Source organism: Meleagris gallopavo, chromosome 20, assembly GCF_000146605.3.
Source record: "Meleagris gallopavo isolate NT-WF06-2002-E0010 breed Aviagen turkey brand Nicholas breeding stock chromosome 20, Turkey_5.1, whole genome shotgun sequence".
NCBI lineage: Eukaryota > Metazoa > Chordata > Aves > Galliformes > Phasianidae > Meleagris > Meleagris gallopavo.
The window spans coordinates 315,308-342,731 of record NC_015030.2 but is presented as its reverse complement, the minus strand read 5'-3'; the positions used below and the strand labels follow the sequence as shown (position 1 = coordinate 342,731).

At 40.2% G+C, this 27,424-nt stretch overlaps 2 protein-coding genes across 2 annotated transcripts in view; both read left to right on the top strand.

Annotated features, from left to right (window-relative positions):
- Positions 1-27,424, top strand: part of LOC104913726 (myosin-7-like) — a 448,286-nt gene that overhangs the window by 161,022 nt on the left and 259,840 nt on the right. The window lies entirely within an intron of this gene.
- Positions 7,210-13,678, top strand: GSG1L2 (GSG1 like 2). Its single transcript, XM_031556290.1, has 3 exons — positions 7,210-7,902; positions 9,748-9,795; positions 13,357-13,678. Exons 1-3 carry the CDS (start codon positions 7,593-7,595, stop codon positions 13,518-13,520), a joined length of 522 nt encoding a protein of 173 aa, XP_031412150.1. The 5' UTR covers positions 7,210-7,592; the 3' UTR covers positions 13,521-13,678.

Here is a 27,424-nt window from a genome sequence, read left to right as displayed (position 1 = left end):
GGTAGATAAGTGCAGGACGAGGGGAATTGTTTCAGTTGAGGGACGGGAGATTGAGGTTGGATGTCAGGGGGAAGTTCTTTACAGACATTGGTAAGGTGCTGGAACAGCTGCCCAGAGAGGCTGTGGATGCCCCGTCCCTGGAGGTGTTCAAGGCCAGATTGGATGTGGCCCTGGGCAGCCTGGTCTAGCATTAAATGGGAAGGTTGGTGGCCCTGCATGTGGCAGAGGGATTGGAGATTCACGATCCTTGTGGTCCCTTCCAACCCTGGCCATTCTGTGATTCTGTGATTCTGTGATCCTATTAGATTTGGGCTGTTTAAGTAATGCCCAACTAGACGATAGCAGTAGAGAAAGAATATTGTGTGCAGTTCAGTATCAGCATGATGATTTAATCATTATTTATCTAGTGAAAGAAAAAATAGTCAAAGCAATCTGTGTGATATGCCATTTGGTCTTCTGAACACCAGGGCTTTCAGAAGCCAGAGGCAGGCAAGTAGTCCAAGAACAATGTCACGGTGTGTCACCAAAACAGAACAATTTGTTACTGGATGAAAATGTTACATACTCTAATGACAAAACCGGGAAGACAATCCAAACAAATGTTTTCTAAAAAAAAATAATTCTTGCACCAAAAAAATGCTTTTCAGCTCCCCAGGGAAAATCCATTTCCTTCCACCTGGACTAGACCCTTTTCAGAAAGCACCTTTCACATGTGTACAGTGGTACTTGCCTGAGCTACGTAATGTGCCAAGAGCTGAAATAAACAACCAGGGTGCCCTAGGGCTGTGAACTTCACCTGTAAGATATTTTTTGAACACAAGTTTACCAAAAAGCAAAGAAAAGTAGTATTTATGCATATTCAAAACAGAACAACAGTGAATGTTATATCTAGTTGTTTTTTGAGACCACCCGTTCTTGCATGGTTTGGCTGTGCAAGATGTTGTCTGCTCTCGGCTCTGCTTTGAGACTCTCAACTAATTTCCAGACACCCTACTTTAAATTCCAGGCAGTAGAAAGTCTATAATTTTTCTTCATCTGATGGGCTTGCAAGATAAGGAGAGAATATTTACAGCAGCCATGAGAAAAGAATGCATGTTTCCAAAATACAAATCTTCTTGACATTTCCCTCATCTGGGCCTCAAAATGCTGAGAGCCAGGGGAGATTCTTCAGATACTCTTTGGTCAGTGAACTTCATCTGAAGAAGCAAAAGATATGATGACGCACTTGCAGAAAGGACTGCTTGATTTAGGAGTAGCACTTCTGTTTCTAATAAACAAATGCATTAAACAGCTAAAGAAACACAGAGAAAGCCTCATGATGGCTACCTGGCTGCTTGTTTGGTTCATTTCCTGGAGAAATTGCTGAGAATCATCCATGAAGAATCTTAGTTAAAAAGAATGAGGAGCACTCCAGGTACAAATGACAATTTTACTTCACTTCTTTCTGGAATTGTCAGTCTCTGCAGAGTAGATCCTGTGAACACTTCAGTTGATTTCACTTCAGTTCATTGACAGTGAAATGTTACCAAACCTTCCTGGAGAGGTCTTTACATTCGTTTGGTTCACTGAGGTGCACAAAGCTGCACAAAGATGACCCCACTGTTTAAAAATATGTTGGATGCAGTAGATAGTTTGCTAACAGAATAATTGTAATCTACCTATTCTTTTCATAACTGACTACTGTGTAATAAGGTTTGCATCTCTTTAATTTCTTTAAACTGTAATGACACAGAAGTCACAGGGAGATTTTCAGTGAACATTGACTGAAGCTTTGTTTGAGGCATCCTATGGATTCAAGGATTTTCAGAAAACGGAGAATTGCGTCAGTTCTCTATCGATTTACATGAGAGAAGCTCTAGATTCAGAATATGTGTCACTTGTTAATTTTTTCTTAAAAAAAAAAACAAACACAAAAAAGAGCAAAATTTCAATATTTACAGCATATTCACATGCAATTGTAGCACAAGCGGTTAGAAGTAACTTAATAATTTCAGTGTAAAGTAAATCTGTTCAGTTGTACTCATTGCCTTGTATACTTATTTCACAGATTATTTCCCTAAGTTTGCATATGATTTTTATTTGGATGAATTGCAATTAACTTCAACACATTAATATATGTATCTGTTTAATTTACTGAAATAAAGGTATATATTCATAAATAAATAAATAAAATGGGGGAAAAAAAAAAAAAAGAAGAAAATTTCCATGAAGAGAAGAACACTGAGGTATTATGTCCTTAAATTCTGAGAACCCTCACAAATTTCAAGACAGTACAGATGAGGAAGAAAGCTTTTAATTTCTCATAGATTTAGAATAAGAAAGAAATAACTATTTTGCTAGAGCACTCCAAGAATTAGAAGTAATAATACTAAATAGTTTTGCTAGCCTGATGTTAGAAGTTGATTTGCAGAACAAAACCAATAACATCAGCTTTCACAAATATGAGAAGCAATGTCTTCCTTTTGTATATTTCTAAAAGGCTAAATGATAGCACTGTAAATTAAGCAACATTGGGATTAGAATATGATTGGAAACAACAGTAGAAAATAAAGAATTTTCACAACAGTATTGATATATTGGTAGAAAATTCAAAAAATAAAACTAGTTTAACAACCATCAATGTCATTATGAAATAGACTGCAAAAATAAATGCAAACATGGTTTATTCACTGTATGAACCAGCTTTTATAGAATAAAATTGTAATATATGACTTACTCTGAGTTATAACACATCATTCTATTGCTTCTCAGACAGTGTTTCTTCTTATAACTAATTTTAACAAACATTAGTTGTCATATCAAATGTTTTTGAAACAAACATCAGGGAAGGTTAAAATGCTGTGTGATATATATTCACTTTTATATTGATAATTATTAATTATGGAATTGGCTTACCTGTTTCACTAGAAATAATATCATGACTGAGCTGGCAGGTATGGGAGATATTCCGGACCAGATCCCCATGCTGGAGCAGAGACCAAAAAGTGTAATCATTCCCATTTTAATAGATTTGTTCCCAGTATGCTGCTGTATCACTGCACAGTAGACCAGTTGTATCACTTGTTCCTGTTACAGATTTAAAGTGTCTTCCTTTATTCTTCTGTTTCAAAAATCTTCTTAGATATAAACCAGGAAGTCTACTAAAATGTCTAGACTTGATGGTCTCCAGTTATGTCTTGCTTTTTTTTTTTTTTTTCTGATTAAAGTCACAGAGAATTTACTCTAAACTTCACATGAAGTCTGTTTACTGTAGCTTGTTCTTTAGCCAATAAGAAGTCACAAAACTATTAAAACATTAAGAAGCTGATCCTATTCCCTTGAAACTTCATGGGAATTTTGCCAGTGACTTTGTAAGAATGGAATACAGTTCCATAAATATATACATATGTTTATGCACACCTCCTGAAACTATAAAAGGATGACCTAGAATGTAGAAAATCTGTAAAAGCTTGCTGAATTAAGTTGGTTGGCAGGAAGAAGCTTGGTCTCAGTAATAGGCATTTTGATCCACCCTAATCAATACTTTGTCAAACATGCACAATCAGTGCAGGATCGAGGCCAATCAAAATGCATATAAACTTACATAGTCAGCAGTTAAAGTTTTACAATATTTTTTTTCATATTCAGTGTATGTGATACACAAACCCAGAAAATTTAAAATATTTACAATACAAAGATTTTAGGGTCTAGCTTCTACTTTCAGTGGGCAGCATGGAGACAGGTGGATGTGTCCTTCTGCACTTTCAAGAGAAATCAGTCTTGCAGCTATTTGTATAGAAGTTCTCACTGAACTCATGGGTATCCCCTCCAGCTCAGCCAGAGAAGGGATAGAGATGCACCACTGAGATTGTAGAACCAGTGGCAGCCCAGTTTTCATTGCCATACATAGGCTTAAAGCAAACTGCAGTGCACTGTTTCAACCTGTTCAGTAGTGTGTCTGACTCCCTCTCTGGCATGATGTATAACCATATCTCATCTTTACTTAGGGCTTGGATGTGGTACAGAAATTTTCTGGGAACAAAATACAAAAGTGCTCTGGAGACAGGCATTTCAAGGTGGAAATGCACCCACCCCACCCTCAAGAGGTCTGTCAGAAGGGACATAAACTGTCTTCATTGTATTGTCTGGGGCCAGGGATTGTTCTCCTGAGTACACATCCTACAGGCAATTCTGAGGACGAAGGAGAGGCATTTATAAACCCCTGTAACAATTGCTCAGCTGTGTATTATTACAAGGGATGAATACAATTTTTCTAATTGCTGTGTAAGATCAGCTCTGTAGTAGGCTACAAACAGCAAACCCAAACAGTGCTCTGGCATTGGAGCTCTTTTGAGATCACCATAAGAAATGTCTCAGTGCTAAAGAAATCCTGGGCTTGCCTGGGCTGCACTGAGTGATGAGGAATTGTCTTGGGCATTATCTGTGTAGGTCTCTGTGAAAGTAATTCTTCCTACTTATTTTCATGGAAACTACAACTGATACAATGAACAGTAACTCTAAAAAGCAAACTCTCAGCTACAAAACACTGTTTTTCAACAGTCACCACCATTGGCTATGCATTTTCACCAACAGTGAACAAGAGCCTGCATGTTGCACTCCTCAAAAGCCGCTCCAGCAGAGGTGGCCCAGTGTCACTGTCAGCCCTGCTGAAAAACACCACCCACTGTGCTCACATCCACTGTTTGGTCTCCATAAAAGTTACGAAAGCACTGATGAGTGTTAACGATTGCAATTTTTTCCATGTGGAGGAATCCAGTTGCACAGCTTTGCTTTAAACACACTTTAATGTCAGGGTCCAATTTGTTGGAGTTCTCCTCTGCTACCGTCAGAGGACAACAAGATGTAATGAAATACTGGTGGGAAGGTTCAACTTTTACTGGCATCTCACCAACATCTGCCTCTGATGTCATCAATCAATATCATAAAACAGGAGGCATTACTTTCAGAGCAGCCCTTGCAAAGTAAATAATATAGTTAATGTATATAAGTATCAAAACTTATTTAAACTTTTAATATTTTTACTAAAACATTAAAGAAAAGAGAACAACACCATAAAGCTAATATTTGACCCCATCACTGTGAAACTAATCCATGTCTGATTCAATGGCAGTGGTTGCAATTCTTTGTGAGACCTCAAGGCGTTTGCCAGAGGTTTTTGATGAAATTTTACTCTTCCTGTACTTCATCATTGACAATAATTGTTCACAAATGTGTGTACTTTCAAAAAGTGATGACATGAATAAGACATGATTGTGATGTGAGGGTTATCTTTCTCTGGTAAGACAGATCTTATAACAGTCTGCTAAAGAGACAATCAATTTTTGAGTTGAACATCTGATTGCAGTTCTATGCACTTCATTTGAAAATCTGTAAATAGTGTATTTATGTCAACCAAAAATGGAATCACAAATATAAACTGATGATTTTTTTGTCAATCTTGAAACCTACTCTCAAATCCCCTTATCAAAACTGAAAAGAAGGCTGCGTATTTTTATGCCATTTGCAGGACTGTGTTTAGTCAATGTATCAGAATGCATAAAGTTGTTTGCCATAACTTGAGTTAGCACTGCACTGCATCCTCCCTGTGTCCTAGTTCCAGCTGAGATAATAACACCAGTGTTTGGCTGTTCTGTGCGATAGGTGTGTGCCCACAGCCACTCTATGCGGCCGAGCTGCTGCCATGATGTGCAGGGCTGGGGCAGCTGCAGGACAGGCTGTGCTGGGCTGTGTGAGGCTGCAGGCCATAGGTTGGACATGCCCAGCCTAGACCTTAGATGAAGAGATCTGCAGGATCTTCTGCAATGCATCCTTGTGTCTCACAGGAGCTGGCACCAGCAGCTGAGGCTCTGTTTTCAGTTTTCAGCTTCTACATGTTGTTTGTAACTGCCCATCTTCTAAAGTCATCTGAAATTTATGTTGATGCTCTCTGGTCTCTCTTTGGTCTCCCTTTAGAATTAATACTCCCAAGGGCTCAGTCAGTGAAGGAGACCCATATTAAAGTATCTTTATATCTGATTCCTGCTGCTGCACCAAGGACCACCTGTGTGTCTGCTTCTGTTTTCCTCACACCGTCATTAATGGCTTTGCTGGTTTTGTACTTCTTGATGCCTCTATCAGTATCAGTTTCTCTGAGGTGCTTTATCAAAAGTATCATCCAAAATGTGGTAAACCAGTATCTTCCTTTCTAGAAGTGCTTATAATATGATTTCTAGGTGATCTTCCTGTGCAAGCAAGGGATATATAGTAAACAGCATTTTCCATCTTGATTACACTCTTCCCTTTTCCAGATCAGATAATATTTCAGAAGAGTTTCAGTACAAGGAGTATGCTGCAGAGATAAAAACCCCTATGTTTATACTCAGAACACAACAATATTTGTGCTGTTCAAGTTGTCCAATACAATGACTGTCAAATAATCTGTAAACCAGTCTCATAAAAAAGAACAATTGTATGGAACCACTGTGTTTTAAGACAGGGTCCTGCCTTTGCTTCAGCTTTACAGTTGACTAAAAGACAAACTCTATTTGGAAATGCAGCTAATTATTGAATGATAACTGCTAATATACAAGAGAGGAAGCTACCTGACAAGCAACCTTGTTCAGATCTTTGAGCTTAGCCATTCATCAGTGATTATTAAAAAGTCTGCAAGGCCAAGGAGTGGAAAACCTTAGGCCTTAGCTTGTACTGTAAATGTGCTCAAGGAGCTTTGCTGAATGTGCATCAATCCCATAGCACTACTTAAAGTGGAAATCCTCTGACAGAAGGATTAAACAAATGGCGTATGAGGATATACTTCCACCTCCACCTGCAAACTGAGTGAGGACTAGGCACTTGTGCAGCGTTCTTCAGGGACTGCTCCTCATTCCTTTCAGCACAAATGGTGGGAAATGATGCAATGCTGTGAAATTCTCTCATCTCCTCAAGTTTTTCTTTAAGATTGATGACTGTATTCAATTTAATTCAATGCTCTGTGCTGCAGGAGCATTTGGAACTGCAAGATTAATTTTATTTATTTATTAGGCGATAAATGTAGAAGCTTCATCAGTTTGACTCCACATGCTGATTGAGATAGTGAGTGTATTTTGTTTCTTTAAATATTTTGTTTTTCTGATTACATACCAGTATGTTTTACAGGCTGCCCAGTGAGGTTGTGGATTCTCCTTCTCTGGAGATATTTCAGACCCGCCTGGATGCTGAGCTGTGCAGCCTGCTGCTGGACTCAATAACTCTAGAGGTCCCTTCCAAACCCTACAATTCTGTGACTCTGATTTTGTGATGCTTCTTATACTTCTGTGTTCTCTGTGCCTTTACTCCTGTGACTCTTGGGCCAAATTATAATTCATTAGCTCTTCTCCTCATATTTCTTTCACAAGATGTTAGTACAGAACAGCACTGCCCTAAATCTTTAATCTCTCCTACCACATGATTTCTGATTACGCCTCTGTCTCTGCTTTCTGCCTTAACTGCTAAGCTGGTGCAGTTCACTGAGAGGAGTGAAGATTAGGATGGTAAATGCAGACACGTTTCACCAGGCAGATATATATGTAGCTTTGTAAATTACTGTTTCAGAACAGATACCACAGTTCCAGAGGATGCCAGTTTCAGCCCCAGGCACAGACAGACGGCAGAGAGCCTCAGCAGCATTTTTTCTCAGTTTTCTCTCATTAGTTTTCTCTGTTACAGCATTCAGTAGCAATTACTGGTGTGAAGGGACAAGAAAAGTTGCCAAACCTTTCTGCATAGGACAGGCCAAAGGAGATAACTGCATCCGCTTTAATAGCCCCGATGCCAACAACAGCAATGCTGTGCAATATATCTGGGAGACAGGAGATGACAAGTTTGTTGACCGAAAGTTTCATGCTGGGATTTGGTATTCATGTGAAGAAATTATAAATGGGGAAGGTGAGTAAAAGCACAAAAACTTACTTTAGAAAATACTCAGAGTTTTTTCTACTTATTTGATGTCAATTTCCTCTTTGCTGCAATATCATGTATGTATTTTAAAAGAAAAAGAATAAAAGTTTATCTTCTCTGAAAAAGAGAATCTTAGAGGATACTCCCCAGTCAATTTCTAAAGAATTCTGTAAAGAATTTTGAAGTGACAGACCATCGTGCAGATCGAGGTTTGTTGTTTTTTTTTTACTCATAACAGGGAAGTGTTTTATTTTCTGATGTTGTTACTCTCTAGGCAAAAATAACCCCTATCATGGATGGGCCAGGATCTTTTCAATGTTGCACAATGATAGAACAAGTGGCATTGGGAACAATTGCAGCACAGTGAGTTCCAAACAAATACGAGGAAGAAGTTCTTTGCAGTGAGGGAGAGCCCTGGAATTGGCTGCCCAGAGAGGTGGTGGAGTTCTCTACTCTGGAGATGGTCACCTGGATGCCTATCTGAGCAACCTGCTGCAAGGAACCTGTTTTAGGGGATACTGAACTAGACGGTCTGCAGAGGCCCATTACAAACCCTACAGTTCTGTAGGTTATATTTGTCTTGAATGATTGCCCTGTAGCAACATAAAATCCATAACATGCATTTTTAAAGATATTTAGATTTTCATTTTACCAGTTAAATCTATGAGACTAAGGTTTTTTCATAGATTTCCTCTTCAGTACAGACACTCTTACTTTCTTACTGTGAACTCACAATACATAAACAAAAGCAGAATAGTATTATTTTTCACCCTCCTAAAAAAGAATTTGGAATTCATGAATTGTAAGTGCTGGCATCTAACTGTGTTTGACTCTGACTACGTAAGTATCAGTAGAATGGGAAGAAATTGCTGTGTAAGAGAACCTCTAATTTTGGATCTTTGTATATGGGAACTGCTTAACTGATTCAAGAAATAGGGTTTATATTGTGAATTCAGGTTGAAGTTAAATTTTTCTTATTGTTCTGATCAGTTTAGGAGTGCCAAATTGAACAGAACTAGGAATCAAGTCAGCTGTCATCTGTGCAACAAAATACAAATATTTTATAAGTCATATGTTCTGAGGAGTGAGTTCTGCCAAAAGATCTTGTACGTTACGCAATTTCAAAGGGGTTAATGTCAAAGATCAGAGCAAAAAGCATCCGTCACTCAAAAGAAAACAACAAAAAAAGACCACTTTACGTAGAGATTGCTGTAGATACTGGGTTCATAGAATTGATCTGTTGTCTGTGGCTGCTTTTGTTCATACTTGCTGCAGTTAGTAGCTGAAAAAAGCCCATCCTCTGGTCTCAGAACAGTTCTCAGACCAAAATTAATTCTAAGAGTTTTGTTCAAAGGATCTACAGGGAGACCAGGAGGTCGCATGGGTTTGAAAATCAAAGCTTACAGATAAAAAAGCAGTCAAGCTTCAAAGAAATTAGTGTGAGCAGCAGCCTTGTTGCTGTAGATGTCTTTACCAACCTCAGTGATTCTGTAGTTCATAAGCTGGATGAAATACAGTCTTTCAAATTAACTGTTAATTTTGAATTTCTGGCTTTCACAGCTGTAACTTTTTGGAAAACACTTCAAAGGCTTTCTCTAAGTCTCCCATAAAAGGGTAATACTATTTCTGCTCTGAAACAAGCTGGGAGGATCTCAAGGAATTGATCCACATATCAGAGACTATGTACAAACAACCATTAAATAGAGGTTTTCCTGATCATCTTAATTTGTGCTTCTATGGTAATTTTTTTTTCTGTTGAACTGTTTCCGTAGGTCATTACAGAATACCAAATAATGCAGAATTTTCTTTTAAAATTATTGTTATTACTTTTAGGTGAGCAATGTAGAAGTTTTATCAGTTTGACTCCAGCTTCTGATCGAGGTAAATATGCAGTTTTGTTTACATAAATAAAACATTCTTGATCACATTTACCAATATAATAAATATAATGTGTTTTGATTTGGAAAAAAAAAAAATCCCATATAGTTTTTATTGTTTATTTTGTGTTTCCACTTCAAAATGAAGCCCACATGACTCAAAGTATATGTCAATGTCCTCTGAAACTACTCCTTTTGAATAGCAACTTAAACAAAAAAAAAGTATTTTGAATAAGGATACTGGAAATTAGGATTTCTAAAGTTTTTCCATCTCTTTCCTCATACCTTCAAATTCAGTCAAGAACTCCATGACTGACACTGTGCTACCTTGAAAGGACACAGGGATGGTAGCATATAAAGCATAAATGGGGTAGCAACTTGCTTTCTCCTTTAAATCCCAAGGGACTTGGGAGATGTGCTGTGAACCAGACTAATCTTGAGATGAATCGTCTCCCTGTAAGCTCTCAGTAGGTATTTCCATTCATTCAGGTTTTGCAACCCAAAGATAACTGCAGAAAGCATGGAGTAAACCTAGTCCTTTCAAAGAACCATTCCTTTTTCCACAAAATCTGCTTGCATATGCCATGAGGAGAGTCCCCTCCAATATTAATCCCATCATTTAAATGGTTAGACCAACCTAGGAAGTGGCTGATCCAGAATAAAGTCTTCTCCAAGGTTTTCAAATACATACCAGAAAAGTACTCTTGTCTAAATAGCCTGGATATGGATTTGCAACTACCTGCGTATCAGAAAGACTGAATATATGAGGGCTAGCCCCTCTTCTCACCTCTGTGCAGCCATGTGTCTGTTCACAAACAATTCAAGATGCTTATAGCACGAGGTGTAGGTTGTGGGTCTGGGACTGATTGCTCCTCACACCTAGAACCACTGGTGGATGTACTAAACAGTACTGAAACACCTCCATGAACAGGACATTGGCCACTGGTCACAAGTCAGATTAAGACACCTAAGAAAGCACTTCTGCACCTGAATACTGCAATGTGAAAATACCTCAGGGCAGTGAAATCCTGTATGGAAATAAAGGTTTTTGCCCTTGTCACATCCCACCTTGCACAGGAAGACAAAGCTTGTGTTCCACACATACGTATGGCTGCTGTGTGCACAAGACTTGGGATGCATCAAGCTCACTATTCCTGAGCTGAACATCCCAAGGTGGGGTGATATACGTAGGTGCTCAGTGCGTGTGTAATGATGGCTCACTATTCAAAAATATTTAGATGCAAGGTCCTGTTATTGGACCATATTGCTGGCTAATGTATCATTCAAATTTCCTGAACAAAATCAACTTTTTTTGCCAAGATAAAGAATCTTTTGCCAAGATTCTTGAGAAATACACCTCGCCCAGGAACTCCCATGCAATGTCTGACCCACTCATATAATGCACAAGTACGTAGTATTTAGTCAACTACATGTCTTAGCAATGTTTCTATTTTTAATTTATGATTGTTAGTATATATGTATGTATATATACCTGGTGTATATATATATATATATATATATATATATATATGTATGAAATCACTTTGTGGATATACAATCAGATGTCAAAGGACACAATAACTTGTTCTTAAGAAGGTTTGTATGACCAGCCAGTTCCTGCTACTGTCTGGACACAAGAGGACTCTGCCTGCTCCTGCCTGTGTGACATTAGCATATGAACAGTAAAACAGTGATGTAACTAATAAACAACTAGAGAGAGATAAACTAACAGATGAATCTCAGTGAAAACTGGAGATTTCCTGCGCGCATAAAGGCATCTCTGTCCAAATAGAAAGAGCTTGTCTGGTGAAAGACTGTAAACTAAAAGGGAATATGTTTGTTAATGATTGGGGTAACAATTCAGTGTAAAAACAGTACTTTCCCACCTTGAACTGAGAGATTCTAACACATACAGAAGAAACGTGCAAAAGTTCTTTCACGACATGGCCAGTAGAGGAATAATGAACTAGGGCATCTATTGAACTTGAAGTCATCTTCTTGATGTTAAAATAGCATTCTCACAGCCTCTAACCTCAGGTGAGGTCCCAGATGACTGGAGGAAGGGTCACATCACTTCCATTTATAAGAAAGGGAGCAAGGAGGACCCCGGGAACTACAGGCCAGTGAGTCTCACCTCTGTGCCTGAGAAGATCATGGAACAGATCATCCTGGATGACATGCTTGATCACATGGGGAATGGGTGTGTGATTCGAGACAGCCAGCACAGCTTCACCAGGGGAAGGTCATGCTTAATCAATCTGGTGGCTTTCTATGATGGAGTGGTGGACACAGGGAAGGTGACCAGTGTCATTTACCTGGACTTGAGCAAGGCCCTTGACATGGTCCCCCACCACATCCTTATCTCCAAATTGGAGGGGTGTGGATTTGATGCATGGACCATCTGATGGATAAGAAATTGGTTGAAAGGCTGCAGACAGAGGGTGGTCATCAATGGCTCTGTGTCCAGTTGGAGACCGGTAACGAGCGGCATCCCTCAGGGGTCTGTCTTGGGTCCGGTGCTCCTTAACATCTTCATCCATGACACTGACAATGGAATTGAATGCACCCTCAGCAAGTTTGCTGATGACACCAAGCTGAGTGGTGCAGTTGAGGAGTTGGTGCGGTGGAAGGAAGGGATGCCATTTTCAGAGGGACCTGAAACAGACTTGAAAGGTGGGCCTGGGTGAACCTGATGGCAAAGTGCAAAGTTTTGCACTTGGGCCGGAGGAATCCCAGGCATCCATACAGACTGGAAGGAGCGGTCCTTGAGAGCAGCGCTGCAGAGAAGGACGTGGGGTCCTGATGGCTAAAATACTGAACATGAGCCAGCAGTGTGCTCTTGCAGCTCTGAAAGCAAATGGGATCCTGGGCTCCATCAGAAGAGGGGTGGCTAGCAGAGACAGGGAGGTGATTGTCCCTCTACTCTGCTCTTGTGAGGCCCCATCTGCAGTGCTGCAACCAGGTCTGGAGCCCCCAGTACAGGAAAGAGAGAGAACTTTTGGAGAGGGTCCAGAGAAGAGCCACAAAGATGATCAGGGGACTGGAGCACCTCCCCTATGAAGACAGGCTGAGGGAGCTGGGCTTGTTCAGCCTGGATAAGAGAAGGCTGCAGGGTGACCTCATTGCAGCCTTTCAATACCTAAAGGGAGCCTACAGAGGGGAGGGGAATCAATTCTTTGAAAGGGTAGATAAGTGCAGGACGAGGGGAAATTGTTTTCAGTTGAGGGACGGGAGATTGAGGTTGGATGTCAGGGGGAAGTTCTTTACAGACATTGGTAAGGTGCTGGAACAGCTGCCCAGAGAGGCTGTGGATGCCCCGTCCCTGGAGGTGTTCAAGGCCAGATTGGATGTGGCCCTGGGCAGCCTGGTCTAGCATTAAATGGGAAGGTTGGTGGCCCTGCATGTGGCAGAGGGATTGGAGATTCACGATCCTTGTGGTCCTTTCCAACCCTGGCCATTCTGTGACTTTTTGTTTGAAGTTATGTAAACAACATGAATGAAAAATAAATGGTGAAAATACTAAATGACTTTTTACCATCTCTGCACTATTTATTTGATTTTACAGGGGTTTTATGGCTGTCTATTGTAGCAGAGCTACTCTATAACATTTTGCTTCTGTCTGGAGTTGTTCTTATGTCAGTAGAAATGTGCTACTGCAGTACTGTCATCGATGGGTTAAAGATCAACGCCTTTTCTGCAGTTGTCATCGTACTAGCAGGTACAATTTAGGGTTTCAATTTATTATATTCAGAAAATTTAACTTTGATAGAGTTCTAGCTGGAGATTAATAACAGTGTGTAGGGTTGTGAACTATTACCATATTTACTGAGACATTAATAACACACTGCTGTTTTTAATTGGAAAATATTATTGTCATTTCTTAATATGTTTTTTTAAGTTTATTTTGTATTTGTACTTGTTATCTTTAATGTCAGTGTTTTAACTTTATAATTTTGAATTTGGCTGGCTGATTGTTGAAGGAAAAAAAACCTTCAAAATAACTTGATTTTCTATTTCCAATATGCTGAGGATAAAATGAGCAATAGTCCAGTCAGAATGGCAGTTATAAGAGGGAATAAAACAGAATCACATTTTTTTAATAGAAAACCATCATAAAATTGTGTTTAATTTTCTGCATTTTAGTTCTTAATCCAATGCTATCTCATAATAGCATCCTAGACAAATTCAATTTAGAAGAAACTTCAAATGGTCCCCAGTTCAACCCCTGTTCACAGCAGGGTTACCTCTGAGATTTGAGCAGCTTGCACAGCAGGGCTATATCCTTCTGGTGCTATAAGACCTGCAGCCTTCCTGGGAAGCCGATTCCACTGCTTGTGTGTCCTCATGGTGAAGAATTTAATATATCACTACCTGAGCAATGTGGTCTGAGTTCATCATTGACTGCAATGAGAACTGGCGATCAGACCAGAGTCTTCTGAAAGTGTCTTCCAGTCTGAGCTACTCTGCAATTCTATGTCGAACACTTGTTACTGAGGAAACTTGAGCTAAAATTACTGGTAACATGCACAGTGTTTCATAGTTACTCATTTTAAAGCTAGAAGCAATATAACTTCTTGTGGAACACATACCACCATCTTTCACACTGTCGTGAGTCCAAAGTGATTTATATTAGTTGAGGGATATCTTCTAAAAACACAAATTGCAAGTCAAGTACATGGGCAGATGGCTAAGCCTATGTCTTTATGAATTTATCTCAAGATGCTTTTCTCTGAGAAAATTGGGTTTGATCCTAATTCTAATATTTGTGGATTTAGTGTTCTTTTATTTGTGATTGCTATTCCTTTCTTCATGAATCAAAGATTTTTCATTATACTTTTTCCTCTTAAACATAATCACATATTTCATGCATTTGCCATTATCATTTGTTGGATAAGTAAACCTAGATTTTTAAAAGCCCAGTCATTATAATTGGGAAAAAATATTTTTCTTCCTTTCTGAAGATGCCTTTGCATACTTGAAGATATCTATTTTTCTAGCCTTGTATTCTGGAAGTTGGAGATTTTTCCTAACTACCACCACCAACAAAACAAAGCAAAAACAAAAAACAAAACAAAACTCCCACCTTTGTAATAAAGGTTCTATGACTTTCTTAGGAAATGTAATGCACACCTTAATGATGAAAATGTTGTCTTCATGCCCAATATAAAGCCACTGCTGCTACAGTTTTTGAATATTTAGGGATCTTCACCTGAAACAGGTGATTTCCTCTTCTTTTTAATTAACTTCTACACATTTCCAGATTTCTCTCAGCTCCATATAGGCCAGAGAGTGGTACTCAAGCTTTGCTGTCTATGACCTTTGAGAATTTGAGAACATTGTAGAATATTTTTTTTCTTTCTTTCTTTCTTCTGAATGACTTTCCTGAAAGCTGTTAAAAATGTTCATAGTCATCAGTTCTACTAATTGCTCAAAAAAGACCCCTGTCTGCATAACCTTTCTTGAGCAGGGATTTACCAGTAGAGCTCCTGGAAACAATTTTTAAGTATTTTAAATATTTTTCTCTTATCATTGATCAGAGATTTTCTGTGTTTTGAACCTCATCTACAGACTTAGTAAAGTAGCATACTTTTTTTGACTGACTAAATAAGCTTACTTTTTTCCGAAATATTTCTACCTGTATCTCTTCATCCATTGTCAGGTCTATTTCTAAGGAAAGAATAGTCAGCCTAAGTGATGTAAAGACCATGGCCACCTCCTCCAATCACTCTGGCTCCTTTTTCTTGGTCAGTGGAACCCATCTCTGTGCCCGTGGACCTGATGTCTCTGTCCTTTCGCAAGCTTATCCAGTAGCAATGCTGAGTACATGTCACAGTGACATGACACACATACAGACATGCCAAGGACCGTGGCATAGTCAGTCAGCCTGCCACAGTCAAAACACTGACTTGAACACAGAGGATTCACATAAGAACATGAACACAGAAAGCTGACTCTCAACTTGGGCTGGCAGAGGCAGGAAATCAGTAGTGCAGGCACATACACAGCACTCCCTAGGTTCACAAGCACACAGACATTCACAGATGCTCCACATGCCAGCCCAAACCCTCTGTCTGTCCAGTATTCCTGCACAGATCCTGGGCTCCCTTGTCTACTTCTCAGGTCTCCTACTTATAGATTAGTCCAGTCCAATGCATACTGTGAAAATGCAGTTATCACATGCAGACACTCATCCCATGTGCACCCCATGCTATAAGTCCCCCTGTATATAACAGCATGAACTCCAACCCCTCCTGATGCCCAAGACTGGACCTGCAGCACCATTATTTGCTGGCTGGTTCAGCTTGGAGTTTGCTGGCTAATACACCCTCCCCACATACATCAGCTTTGGGGAGGATATGGACAGGCCCTACATGGGCTGACACCAAGCACGTGGGCTGTGATGCATGGCCTGGCTTCAGCCACCAGTATGGAGCCCCATGCTTGCTTCACTCAAGTCAGCATCCCACCAGTAGATGGTTTGGGATTGCACAACATGCTTGCCTCAGTGGCCAGGAGTAGAAGACCCTCCACACACCAGAAGCTGCACTGGGACCCCATTGATTCCAGTAGTTGATGTCACGGGCTGGGGCATCCACATTCCCAACCCTACTCCAGTAAGAGGCATTAAATTCCACCCATACTGAGAGGACCTCAGTAGTTAGCACTTAATCATTTAAAGTCGCATCCACACACGTGTACATTCCCTCAGTCACACTGGTTTTTGCCAGCAGTTGGTTTGGGGAACACACAATTGTGTTTCAGTGGTAAGTAAAACCAGGATCTGGTATCACAATCAGGCGCCCATACCCCTAGTTTGACTCCAGTAGCTGGCGCTTGGGGCTCAAAGTTTGTAGGACCTGACAATAGGAACATCACTCAGTTCAGCAGCTGACAGCACAGCTGGGGTGCCTCATCCCCTGGCCTGACTCCCAAGAGCTAGCACCAGTTTTCACGCATGCACACATCAGACATCCCTAGCAGCTGGCACAGTATCTGCAGTCCACATGCACATAAGGCAGAGAGCACAAGTACGCAGATATTTAAGAAAAAGATTCAGAGAGAAAATAGAAGAAGATAGGACAGACTGGTATGATCAGGCAATGGGGTTTGCCAGCGAAAGCACTGACTGCCCCCATTTCATACAGGACCAGGCACCTTCAGCCCATTTATACTCTTTCACTAGCCCCACCCCCACCCCTGTACCTTCCCACATTACTTCTTCCTGCTTGTCCTCCCTTTCTCCTCCCTTCTACCTGCTCTCCAGTTTGGTTCCCATCGCTGCTTCCTGTATCATTTGTCTGTCAGGTTTGTGTCCCTATATGTTTTTGTCTATGGCTTCCTTCCTTTCTTATCCTTCATTGCACAAGAAAAAGGTCGTAGTGCAGATACACTTAAAGCAGCAGAAGTTCTCCTTTCATACACGCTTACAAGATTAATTTAACTATTTAGACAGTTTTACCAATTACTAGTACATTTTCCTTGTGTCAATGGTCATAAGCATTCACTGTTATTAATATTTCTTATGTACCTTTGTACAGTACTAAGGAGGCTCACACAGCAAGTTTTTACGGATACTCTTTACTTCAGGTAGAACCTTATTTTAAACATTTTATGACTTATTAAAAAATTGAAGAACATCTGTCTTGGCTGTTAAATTTACATATGATCTATTGTAAATATGAACCAACTCTAGTTACAGAGTCAAGAAAATGGTTTAAAGATTCCTACACTTTAATCTGTAATGAAAATGTAGTTTTTTATACCAACATGCTCTTGATTCTAGCACACAAAAACAAACTGAAAGTCAAACTAATGGGATGTGCAGCAAAGAACAGCTACATAACTAAATCTACACTGAAAACACATATTTTAAGGAAATAGCTGTAGTACTCGAACATTTAGAAAAATCAGGGTTTAATTTCCTTCAGTCTTTAGCTCAGACCAAATAAAGTCTTAAAATGAATGTTCTAACTGAAGTAGAATATGTTGCCCTAAAAAAAAATAATTATTGTGAAATTTTATCCTTGTATGAGAACTCCAAGGACATAGTTCTGGTAAACAGTAGGTTCACCATCCAGTATTTCAGGAAAGACCATTTTGTAATGACTACTGAAGCCAGGTCACTGTCAACTTCTACTTGTTATGTCCTAGACTGAGAGCCTCTGTGGACTAGCAATTGCTTTTATCTTTTTTTTTTTTTCTTTTTTGGCAAGAATTTATGAAACAGAACTACTTTGGGAACATGCATCAATTGGATGTTGTGCATTTGGTGGAGGACAGACTGCTCTGAGAATCTGGTGTTTTAGACAGTGAGTTGCTTGATACTTCCAGGATATTTGTGGATTTGTAAATATAGCTGGAAGCAAAAAATACAGAAGTCAATAGAGAAGTTCACTGATGGAAAATAAAATGCTGAGGGAAAAGAGATCTCATTAGGCTTGGGTAGTAGCTTTGTAGGAATTTTGAAAATTAAATGATTAAATAGAATCCACTTTAACAACTGAATCTTTCAGTGCTTTTTAATAGGCATTAGGTACTTGCTCACTTTTTCATTTACTCAAATAATGCTGATAAGTCTGCCTGCTTTTGAGGCACCAGTACAACCAATACTTGTACTTTTGAAAATCTTTCCACTGAAAGATAGAACTATGGGAAAAGTGACCTGCACAACGCAACTGAGTGAGACTTCACTGTTATGGTTGATGCCTGCTCACGGCTAAATTACTAAAAGTAGATTTTGAAATAATAAAAGTAGAGAGTGAGAACAAGTAACTTTTTTGCTTTTTAATGTTGCTTTTTCTGCTTTTATGTTGCATATTCCACTATTCCCATAGATTCCACTAGCAGACATCGCAGATGTCAAACTAGTGATTGTATTGATAAACTCACAACACATAAATACAGCCAGATAACAATGTCCAGTATGTTCATATGTATGTTCAATGTCTTATGGAGTTTGGATATGTTGAAAAATGTTCTTCAGAAGCTCAAGAGACAACTATGATAAGAGATGAGAGTGAGGAATGGCTGCAGCTTGCATTTTCTAATATTTTCATGATATTGTATTTTTTAGGTCTTCTGGGCATGGTTGCTCACATGATGTACACAACTGTATTTCAAATGACTGTAAATCTTGGTCCTGAAGACTGGAGACCTCACACATGGGATTATGGCTGGTCCTATTGGTACCTATTTGCTTATGTTTGGTTCTTCCCTTACATTTCAGTCACTTCACCCTATATTCAAAGAATTTATACCTACTTTATAATGGATGGGTCTATCCTACTTCCCTTCTGATTTAGATGTTTTTTTTCTCCAAATTCACTACTTAGATTATTGCATAGAATGTATAAATATGTGAGTTTTGCATTTACCATCCTTTAGACAGTTCTGCATGAAGCAGAGGTTCTTTTCCACATGCATCAGATTACCCATTTTTTTCAGACTCAGATTAGGTATCTTTGTTTTCCAGGAAGACTGTCTTGCATAAATCACTTAAAAGTCTCCTGGCCTCATACTCTTAGACTAAATATTTCCTTACTTCAATTCATTTCGTGTAGAACATTTCAGACAAAATGTAAATTTTTGAGAAAAGGCTTGGGCATAAATACATTACTTTTGCTCTATAAGCAATTGCAACATTTCTTCTGAGGAAATATAGTTAATTTATTAAGAAAGAGGGGTATGCAAGGGATTTTTGCTATATGCATGTCTTTGTTGTGCTACTGAAAATCCATTCAAATTTGTTCAGTAGTCAGCATTTGAATTCGAGTGCACCCTCAGCAAGTTTGCATACGACACCAAGCTGAGCGGTGCAGTCGATACGTGGAAGGAAGGGAAGCCATCCAGAGGGACCTGGACAGGCTGGAGAAGAGGGCATAAAAACCCAATGAGGTTCAGTAAGGCCAAGTGCAGGGTGCTGCTGTTGGGTCGGGGCAATCCCAGGAATTGATACAGACTGGGGAAGATCTCCTTGAGAGCAGCCCTGTGGAGAAGGACTTGGGGGTCCTGGTAGACCAGAAGCTGGACGTGAGCCGGCAGTGCATGCTTGTAGCCCGAAAGGCCAGCTGTGTTCTGGGCTGCATTAAAAAGGGGTGGCAGCAGGGAGAGGGAGGTGACTGTCCCCCTCTACTCGGCTCTTGTGAGGCCCCATCTGCAGCACTGTGTCCAGGCCTGGGCCCCCAGCACAGGAAGGACGTGGAGCTCTGGGAGCGGGTCCAGAGGAGGGCACTGAGATGGTCAGAGGGCTGGAGCAGCTCTGCTGTGAGGAAAGGCTGAGGGAATTGGGCTTGTGTAGACTGGAGAAGAGAAGGCTGCAGGGAGACCTCATTGTGGCCTGCCAGAACTTGAAGGGAGCATATAAACAGGAGGGGGAACAGCTGTTTGTGAGGGTGGATGGTGATAGGACAAGGGGGAATGGTTTTCAACTGAGACAGGGGAGGTTTAAGATTAGATACTAGGAGGAGGTTTTTCAGCCAGAGGGTGGTGAGGCACTGGAACAGGTTGCCCAAGGAGGTTGTGGATGCCCCATCCCTGGAGGCATTCAAGGCCAGGCTGGATGTGACTCTGGGCAGCCTAGTCTGGTGGTTGGTGACTCTGCACATAGCAGGGGGTTGGAACCAGGTGATCTCTGAGGTCCTTTTCATTCTATGATTCTATGATTAGATGATTCTATGATAATTCTATGAATTTTCAGATGATACTTGCTGGAAACAGCTGTCATTATGTCAGTGGAGAAACAATTGTGTTGGGATTGGGTTAAATCCAAAGTCTGCTGGGGCCCAATAACTAATTTCGATAAAAGGCAAAACTCAGACTAATTCTCTACATACCAGTTCTGAGAGTTTAGATCACAGCTCATTGTCATTCACACTTTTGTTTTTTAAGATTTATTGTATTTTTACTGAACAAGAGATTATAGCTATGTCTTTACAATGCAGATTTTCTAGAGATTTTGCAGTGAAATAGTGTTGTTTTTTTTTTTTCCCCTGTCTCTTGTTTTGTTACTTTCCACCTTCCTAATAACTGAAATCACATTTGAAGGTCACTCTACATTGCGTTGTCTCCAGGAGTCTATTTCCTGAGCAGAAGCAGCTTGTTTGGAAGCTTCTGTTCAATATGTATGAACTGTTTCTCTTGTGCCTTCATTGTACTTAAGTATGGGTCCAGTCAAAACTTCAAAGACAGAGACTATTCAAATAATGAGAAATGATGTAGCTTAACATATTTGTCCAACGTACAAGGAAGCCATTGGTACCTGCATATACAAAGACGTAGAGGAAGATGGTATGTGTGGTGCCTGTGGTGCCTTTTTTCTAATCAACCACATGCTTCTTTTTTTTTTTTCTGGCAAAGTTTACTTTCTTCTTTCCTTTACTCAACCTGAAAAAGGTAGTCATGTCACCCCATTCAAATCTAAAATAAAGCAAAAAATACATACAGATGCCTCATCTTCTTCCATCTGTCTTCCTGGTTTCTTTCCTCTTATCTCTTTCTATATGCAATATTGTCTCTCTATTGATAGCATACATTTGGATCTTCCTCATTTTTGTGTAAATCCTCAACTCCAGCATTCCAAAACTTCTCTCCTACTGACTGAGTGAGAGAACCTCATGAGAGTGAAAAGGGAAAGATGCTGATACTGTATGAGGAAAGAAGACAAATGACAAAAGTTGGACATTCATTATTGTATTTAACTCTGTTTTTGATTATCCCAATATCCACTTGTGGTCAGTGTCACTAAGACCATGTCAGGGACATGGACAGGCAGACACACAGGAAAAGATTTTACTACTTTACCATTGGATCCTCTTTAACATCACCTCCCTAACAGCGAGGAAAACAGAGATCAGGCCAGTGGCAGCAGTTTTTCATCCCAGCCTCCAGACTCACTGGAGAACTGCATTGCCTGCAAAAACTGTTGATCCTCTGTCATGCTTCTTCCACCTGCTACATCTTCCCATGTCTCCTCATATCTGGCTTCAATGCCTGAGTTTTTTCCACCTGGTCCAGGAGGCACCTGCAACAATAATCACTACTGATGGGTAGGCTCAGTCTGTGGTGGCCCTGAACAACTTTATAATAAGTGTTGCGGTTTAACCCAGCAGGTGGCTCAGCATCACAGTTGTTTGCACATTGATGTCTTATCAACATTGTTTTTCTCCTAGAACCAAAAACACAACATCATATCAGACTCTGAAGAAAATAATTCTATTCCAGCTGGAACTAAGACAATAAATCTCTCCATATTTCTTTTTTTATCTTTTTTTAGGTAGATTGAAAGATGTTTATATTGTTAGTGAATCTCTCACTCTCCTTGTGTTTCTCACATCAACACATCCTCAAATGAAAAACCATTTTCTCTCTAAAGATTTACTCTGTAGTAAGTTTCCATCATGAAGCAGTAATGGAAAAACATGTATTCCAGTTGCGCTTTTATCTGTAATTCTTTTTTCCAGATGAACTAGTTGCTGTAGTCCACTTTCTTTTCCACTTATCTTTCTGATCATGCTTTTGCCTTTATTCTTTGAGCAGAGTTCAAACTGAATTCACTTCTTGAAGCTGAATTTCCACTGTAGCCAATCTCTCCTTTATCCTCTGGTCTTTCAGTAACAAGACTTCACTCACTTCTTTCCTTGGTCCTCCTTAGCCAATGGGTTCTTTATTTATTTGTTTATTTTTATTTTATTTTTTTCCAAATTGTTTATGGAAAAGGAAAAGTTCTGGGGAAAAAAAAAAGTTGAAGAGTTACATTAGTATCTTCTTCTACTGTCAAAGGAAACAATTCTGTTTTTTATTTTGTATATTTTAATGCAACATTGATCTGCAGAAGTATCTGCTTATTAGAGCTCAATTTTTTTTCAGTCTTTGGTAAGAGAACTTTTTTAAAGTTTTCTCATAATCAGTTTCTTTTTTTCAGTAGCTTCTTCAAAGGGCTTTAACAGGGTGGTCAACAAGAGTTGTGCTTCATAGTATTAATTATATTGATTTTTTTACTAATCCCACAGTGCATTATTATTCAGTCAAAATGCTTTTTACATGAATCAGATACACTACCTTTAAATCATCTCATAGGCTAAAACTTGATTTCATTGCTGCCATTTTCAGCTCTTCTCTACTACAGTTGACTCAAGCCATAGGTTACATACCAGCATAGTAGACCTACTGTTCCATTTGTGTTCAGTTTGAATGGTGATGTACATCTACCTGTTTCTGTTGACTTTCCCCAATTCTTGCTATTTATTTGCTACAAGGTCTTTTCCACTTATCCTCAAATTTGAGATCGTAAGTCAATGCTGACTTGAGGGGAAAACGTAACTTAAACTGATCCGCCGCCTTCTTGCTCCTATTAGTCCTATGCATCTGTGTGCCATACTCCATTGCACTCAAACTCTGTCAAAGCATCTGGTTATCTGATTATCCTGGTAACTAATCCTTGCTGAAAATAGCACTTAAAGGGGGAAAAAATTAAAAAAAAAAAGGAAAGAGTTATTTAATAACACAAATGAGTTCATTGAACTACAGCAAGGATGTAGGAACAAACAGCTATGAAGGAGAAAAGATATTAAAAGGAGTTTCTTAAACTGACTTCTCCACTAAGGCACACATTTCATTTGATTATCCTGACCTTGCCATGTTAAGAAATGCTCTGCTAAACTTCTTCACTGTAAACTCTAATTCATTCCACTGTGACCATATTTTTACATGATAATTTTATATTTCTAGCATGCATTACCCACTCAGTAGTCTAGAGTTTTCCTGTATCTTCAGTAAACTGTTACTCAGTATCATTTTTTAGTTCTGTCTTGTTATGGTGTTATTCCAAACATTTCATAGTTGGTGTCATTTTCTTCCTCTTTAGTCATCTCCTGTATTTTCTCAGGAATGTATTTCAGTGTTTGACCCTGTTATTTAACTCTTTTCTTACTAATCTTTGTGAGTAACTGACACAAATTATTTGTCAGTGGCATCTGTGAGATTTTTAGTCTCAGTAGCTGCGCAATTTAATTTTGTAAGCATCTTCATTTTTATGTAGTTCCTCTTTATGATAATGAACTCAGAATTAACAGAGGAATCAGAGGCATTAAAAGTGGATATTATAAGGAAGGACATTAAATGTGAATGTTATAAGTGTTATACAGAGGTCCATTCTATAAGTCAGATATATGGATGGCAATTAACCAAATGCATTTCTTCTTCTCTGACTATGCTCCTCTTTCCCTAGTATAAAACAATGCAAAATCTTAGGTGCATGTTTTCAAAAATAAAGTTGAAGAAGTTGGATATGAAGATGTTCTGCTAATTTCTAATAAACTTTTTTGTTTATAGCCTCGCTTGGGCTTCCTTCGCTTGCTGTATGGCTGCAGCTGTCACCACTATTAACAAATATACAAAAACTATTTTGGAATTCAAGCACAAAAGAAAAACGCTGGAAAGGAGTTTAAAAATTAAATACAAGTTTCCTGATCACGCAGCTCCAGAGAAAGCTTGCAATGTGTATGTGAACTCTTTTCACAACACTACAGAGGACTGTGCACATCCAGTAAAAGATTTACATCACCTGAGCACTATTTCAGTTCTATAAATTTTAACCTTTTCTCAAGGCATACTGTGAACCATAAAATCAGAACAGAATGAAACAATATTATTTAATAAAATTGTATATTTGTGTAGCATTAGTTTATCTTCTCTAATAAAAAAAATAATAATTCCATGAATGTTTGAAGGAAGTCTTAGTATTGCAAAAGTAGATTCAGGTGTCCTAGTTCAGAAAATGATTTGTGACATAGGTTCTGCATTGCTCTGATTTTTAAGCAGAGTGCCTGGTGTCTCTTGCTGAAGCTAAGAAAAGTGAAGGCATGCACCCTCGTTTGCTGTTTTGATGAGTTAAGGAGCTGTGGGAGGAGATGCGCAGGCTGCGTGGCACAAAGGGTGATGAAAAAGAGATTAATAAGTTATTCACAGAGATGCTGCAAAGACAAGTGCCTGAACTTCTATATGCACAGAAGAAAGATCAGCTGGACTCTGCCTGCTGGAGGCTCACAGGATTGAGAATGCTGGGTGCTTGTAACTTCTGGTAAGAGGAAGATGGCTCTTTCTCCATTAGCAGATCTGCAACTGCAGAATTGGTTTGGCCTCTGACATCAGGCAAAGAGTGGAAGCTCTACCCTGGGATGCGCTCAGAGCCAGCAAATCCTGAAACATGCAGCAGCATCAGTGTGTGACAACATTGGGAGACTGTCTCCTTCAGGGACTGAAGGCCGTTTTCTGGTGATGTGATAACATATAGGGATGTTTGCTCTCTGTTGGAACATTGCATATAAGGTGTTTCAGGGAGACTGCTGAAGTCTGTCCAGTCCTCAGACTACTATCCCCTGCTGATTATCCATGTGGACACCAAAGATACTACCGGGGAGGCCTTGAGCATGTTCAGAGTAACTACACAACTCTGATTTGAGGGGGAAGGTATAGGACATGGGGGCCAAGGTTGTGTTTTCCATGACTCTATCGGAAGAAAGACTGGGTGAAGAGCCTTGGATACTGTGGGCAACACTTGATTTTGCATAGCTGGTCCAGGTGACAGGCTTTGACAACTGTAGCACTCTCTCTGAGGATCAGGAACTGCTTGGGGAGACAAGGTCCATTTGGTAAAGCTGGACAAAATAATCTCATTCATGAAGCTGGTCAACCTGTTGAGGTGAATGTTTACTAGGAATGATGGAAAAGGCAAATTATGTCATTAAGCAGGGCTTAACAGTGATGGAAAGAAAAAGATATTAGGTGACAACAAAACATGAGACGTCAGGAATGACAGAAAAGGATAAAATAAAACTAATCTCAAGTGAATGTACACAAATCCAAGCAACCTGTGGGAGGAAGTGGGAGGAACTAGAACATTGTATGCGGACAAAGAACAGCAGTGTAATTGAAATGAGAATGTGGTGGCGTGGATTGAGTGATTGGATTACCATGGATGGATAGATTACCATGATTGAAAATCAACTTCATGAAGGGTGACTTGGGGATCTCACTGGACATCAAGCTAAAAATGTGCCTGGCAGAAATGCCAACAACATTCTAGGCAATGGTCATCTAGTTCCTACCCCCTGATAATTACTGAGCCCCAGCAGACTTTGGATTTAACCCAATCCCAATACAATTGTTTCTCCACTGACATAATGACAGCTGTTTCCAGCAAGTATCATCTGAAAATTCATAGAATTATCATAGAATCATCTAATCATAGAATCATAGAATGAAAAAGGACCTCAGAGATCACCTGGTTCCAACCCCCTGCTATGTGCCGGGTCACCAACCACCCAGACTAGGCTGCCCAGAGTCACATCCAGCCTGGCCTTGAATGCCTCCAGGGATGGGGGCATCCACAACCTCCTTGGGCAACCTGTTCCAGTGCCTCACCACCCTCTGGCTGAAAAACCTCCTCCTAGTATCTAATCTTAAACCTCCCTGTCTCAGTTGAAAACCTATTCCCCCTTGTCCTATCACCATCCACCCTCACAAACAGCTGTCCCCCTCCTGTTTATATGCTCCCTTCAAGTTCTGGCAGGCCACAATGAGGTCTCCCTGCAGCCTTCTCTTCTCCAGTCTACACAAGCCCAGTTCCTTCAGCCTTTCCTCACAGCAGAGCTGCTCCAGCCCTCTGACCATCTCAGTGCCCTCCTCTGGACCCGCTCCCAGAGCTCCACGTCCTCCCTGTGCTGTGGCCCCAGGCCTGGACACAGTGCTGCAGATGGGGCCTCACAAGAGCCGAGTAGAGGGGGACAGTCACCTCCCTCTCCCTGCTGCCACCCCTTTTTAATGCAGCCCAGAACACAGCTGGCCTTTCGGGCTACAAGCATGCACTGCCGGCTCACGTCCAGCTTCTGGTCTACCAGGACCCCCAAGTCCTTCTCCACAGGGCTGCTCTCAAGGAGATCTTCCCCAGTCTGTATCAATACCTGGGATTGCCCCGACCCAACAGCAGCACCCTGCACTTGGCCTTGTTGAACCTCATTGGGTTTTTATGCCCTCTTCTCCAGCCTGTCCAGGTCCCTCTGGATGGCTTCCTTCCTTCCACGTATCGACTGCACCGCTCAGCTCGGTGTCACCCACAAACTTGCTGAGGGTGCACTCGATGCCATCGTCTGTCACTGATGAAGACGTTGAAGAACACCGGTCCCAAGACCGACCCCTGAGGGACACCATTTGTGACCGGCCTGCACCCTGGCACAGAACCATTGATCACAACCCTTTGGCTGCGTCCAGCCAGTCAATTCCTTACCCATCGAACAGTCCACTTCTAATAACAAAACAAACTCAATACAGCAGTGAATGGGCTAGATTGTGTCTTGCCAGCTGACACTTCATTGCAGAGAGCACTGTGGAACTTGCTAACAGATGTTAGGCATTTATACCACCAAATATATTGGTGTTTATATTGCAGATCATTTGACCCAATTTAGTTTGATGGATATGAAATCTCAGTAAGATGCGCTCAGAGGTACATACAGACAAAGTTGGTTACTCAGAGTGCAGCAGAAGTTAACGGGAGAAATAAGCACTTCCAGGATGCAATTTACGTAATTTACAGCACCTGTTTCTTTCCACTGATTTTTAAGAGTGACGAGTGCAGC

Excerpts from the sequence above, each read along its gene's own strand:
- GSG1L2 (XM_031556290.1), top strand. The coding sequence starts at position 7,593 with ATGCCAGTTTCAGCCCCAGGCACAGACAGACGGCAGAGAGCCTCAGCA. Across the intron at positions 7,903-9,747 it reads AGAAATTATAAATGGGGAAG|GTGAGCAATGTAGAAGTTTT; the intron begins GTGAGTAAAAGC and ends TATTACTTTTAG. Across the intron at positions 9,796-13,356 it reads GACTCCAGCTTCTGATCGAG|GGGTTTTATGGCTGTCTATT; the intron begins GTAAATATGCAG and ends TTGATTTTACAG.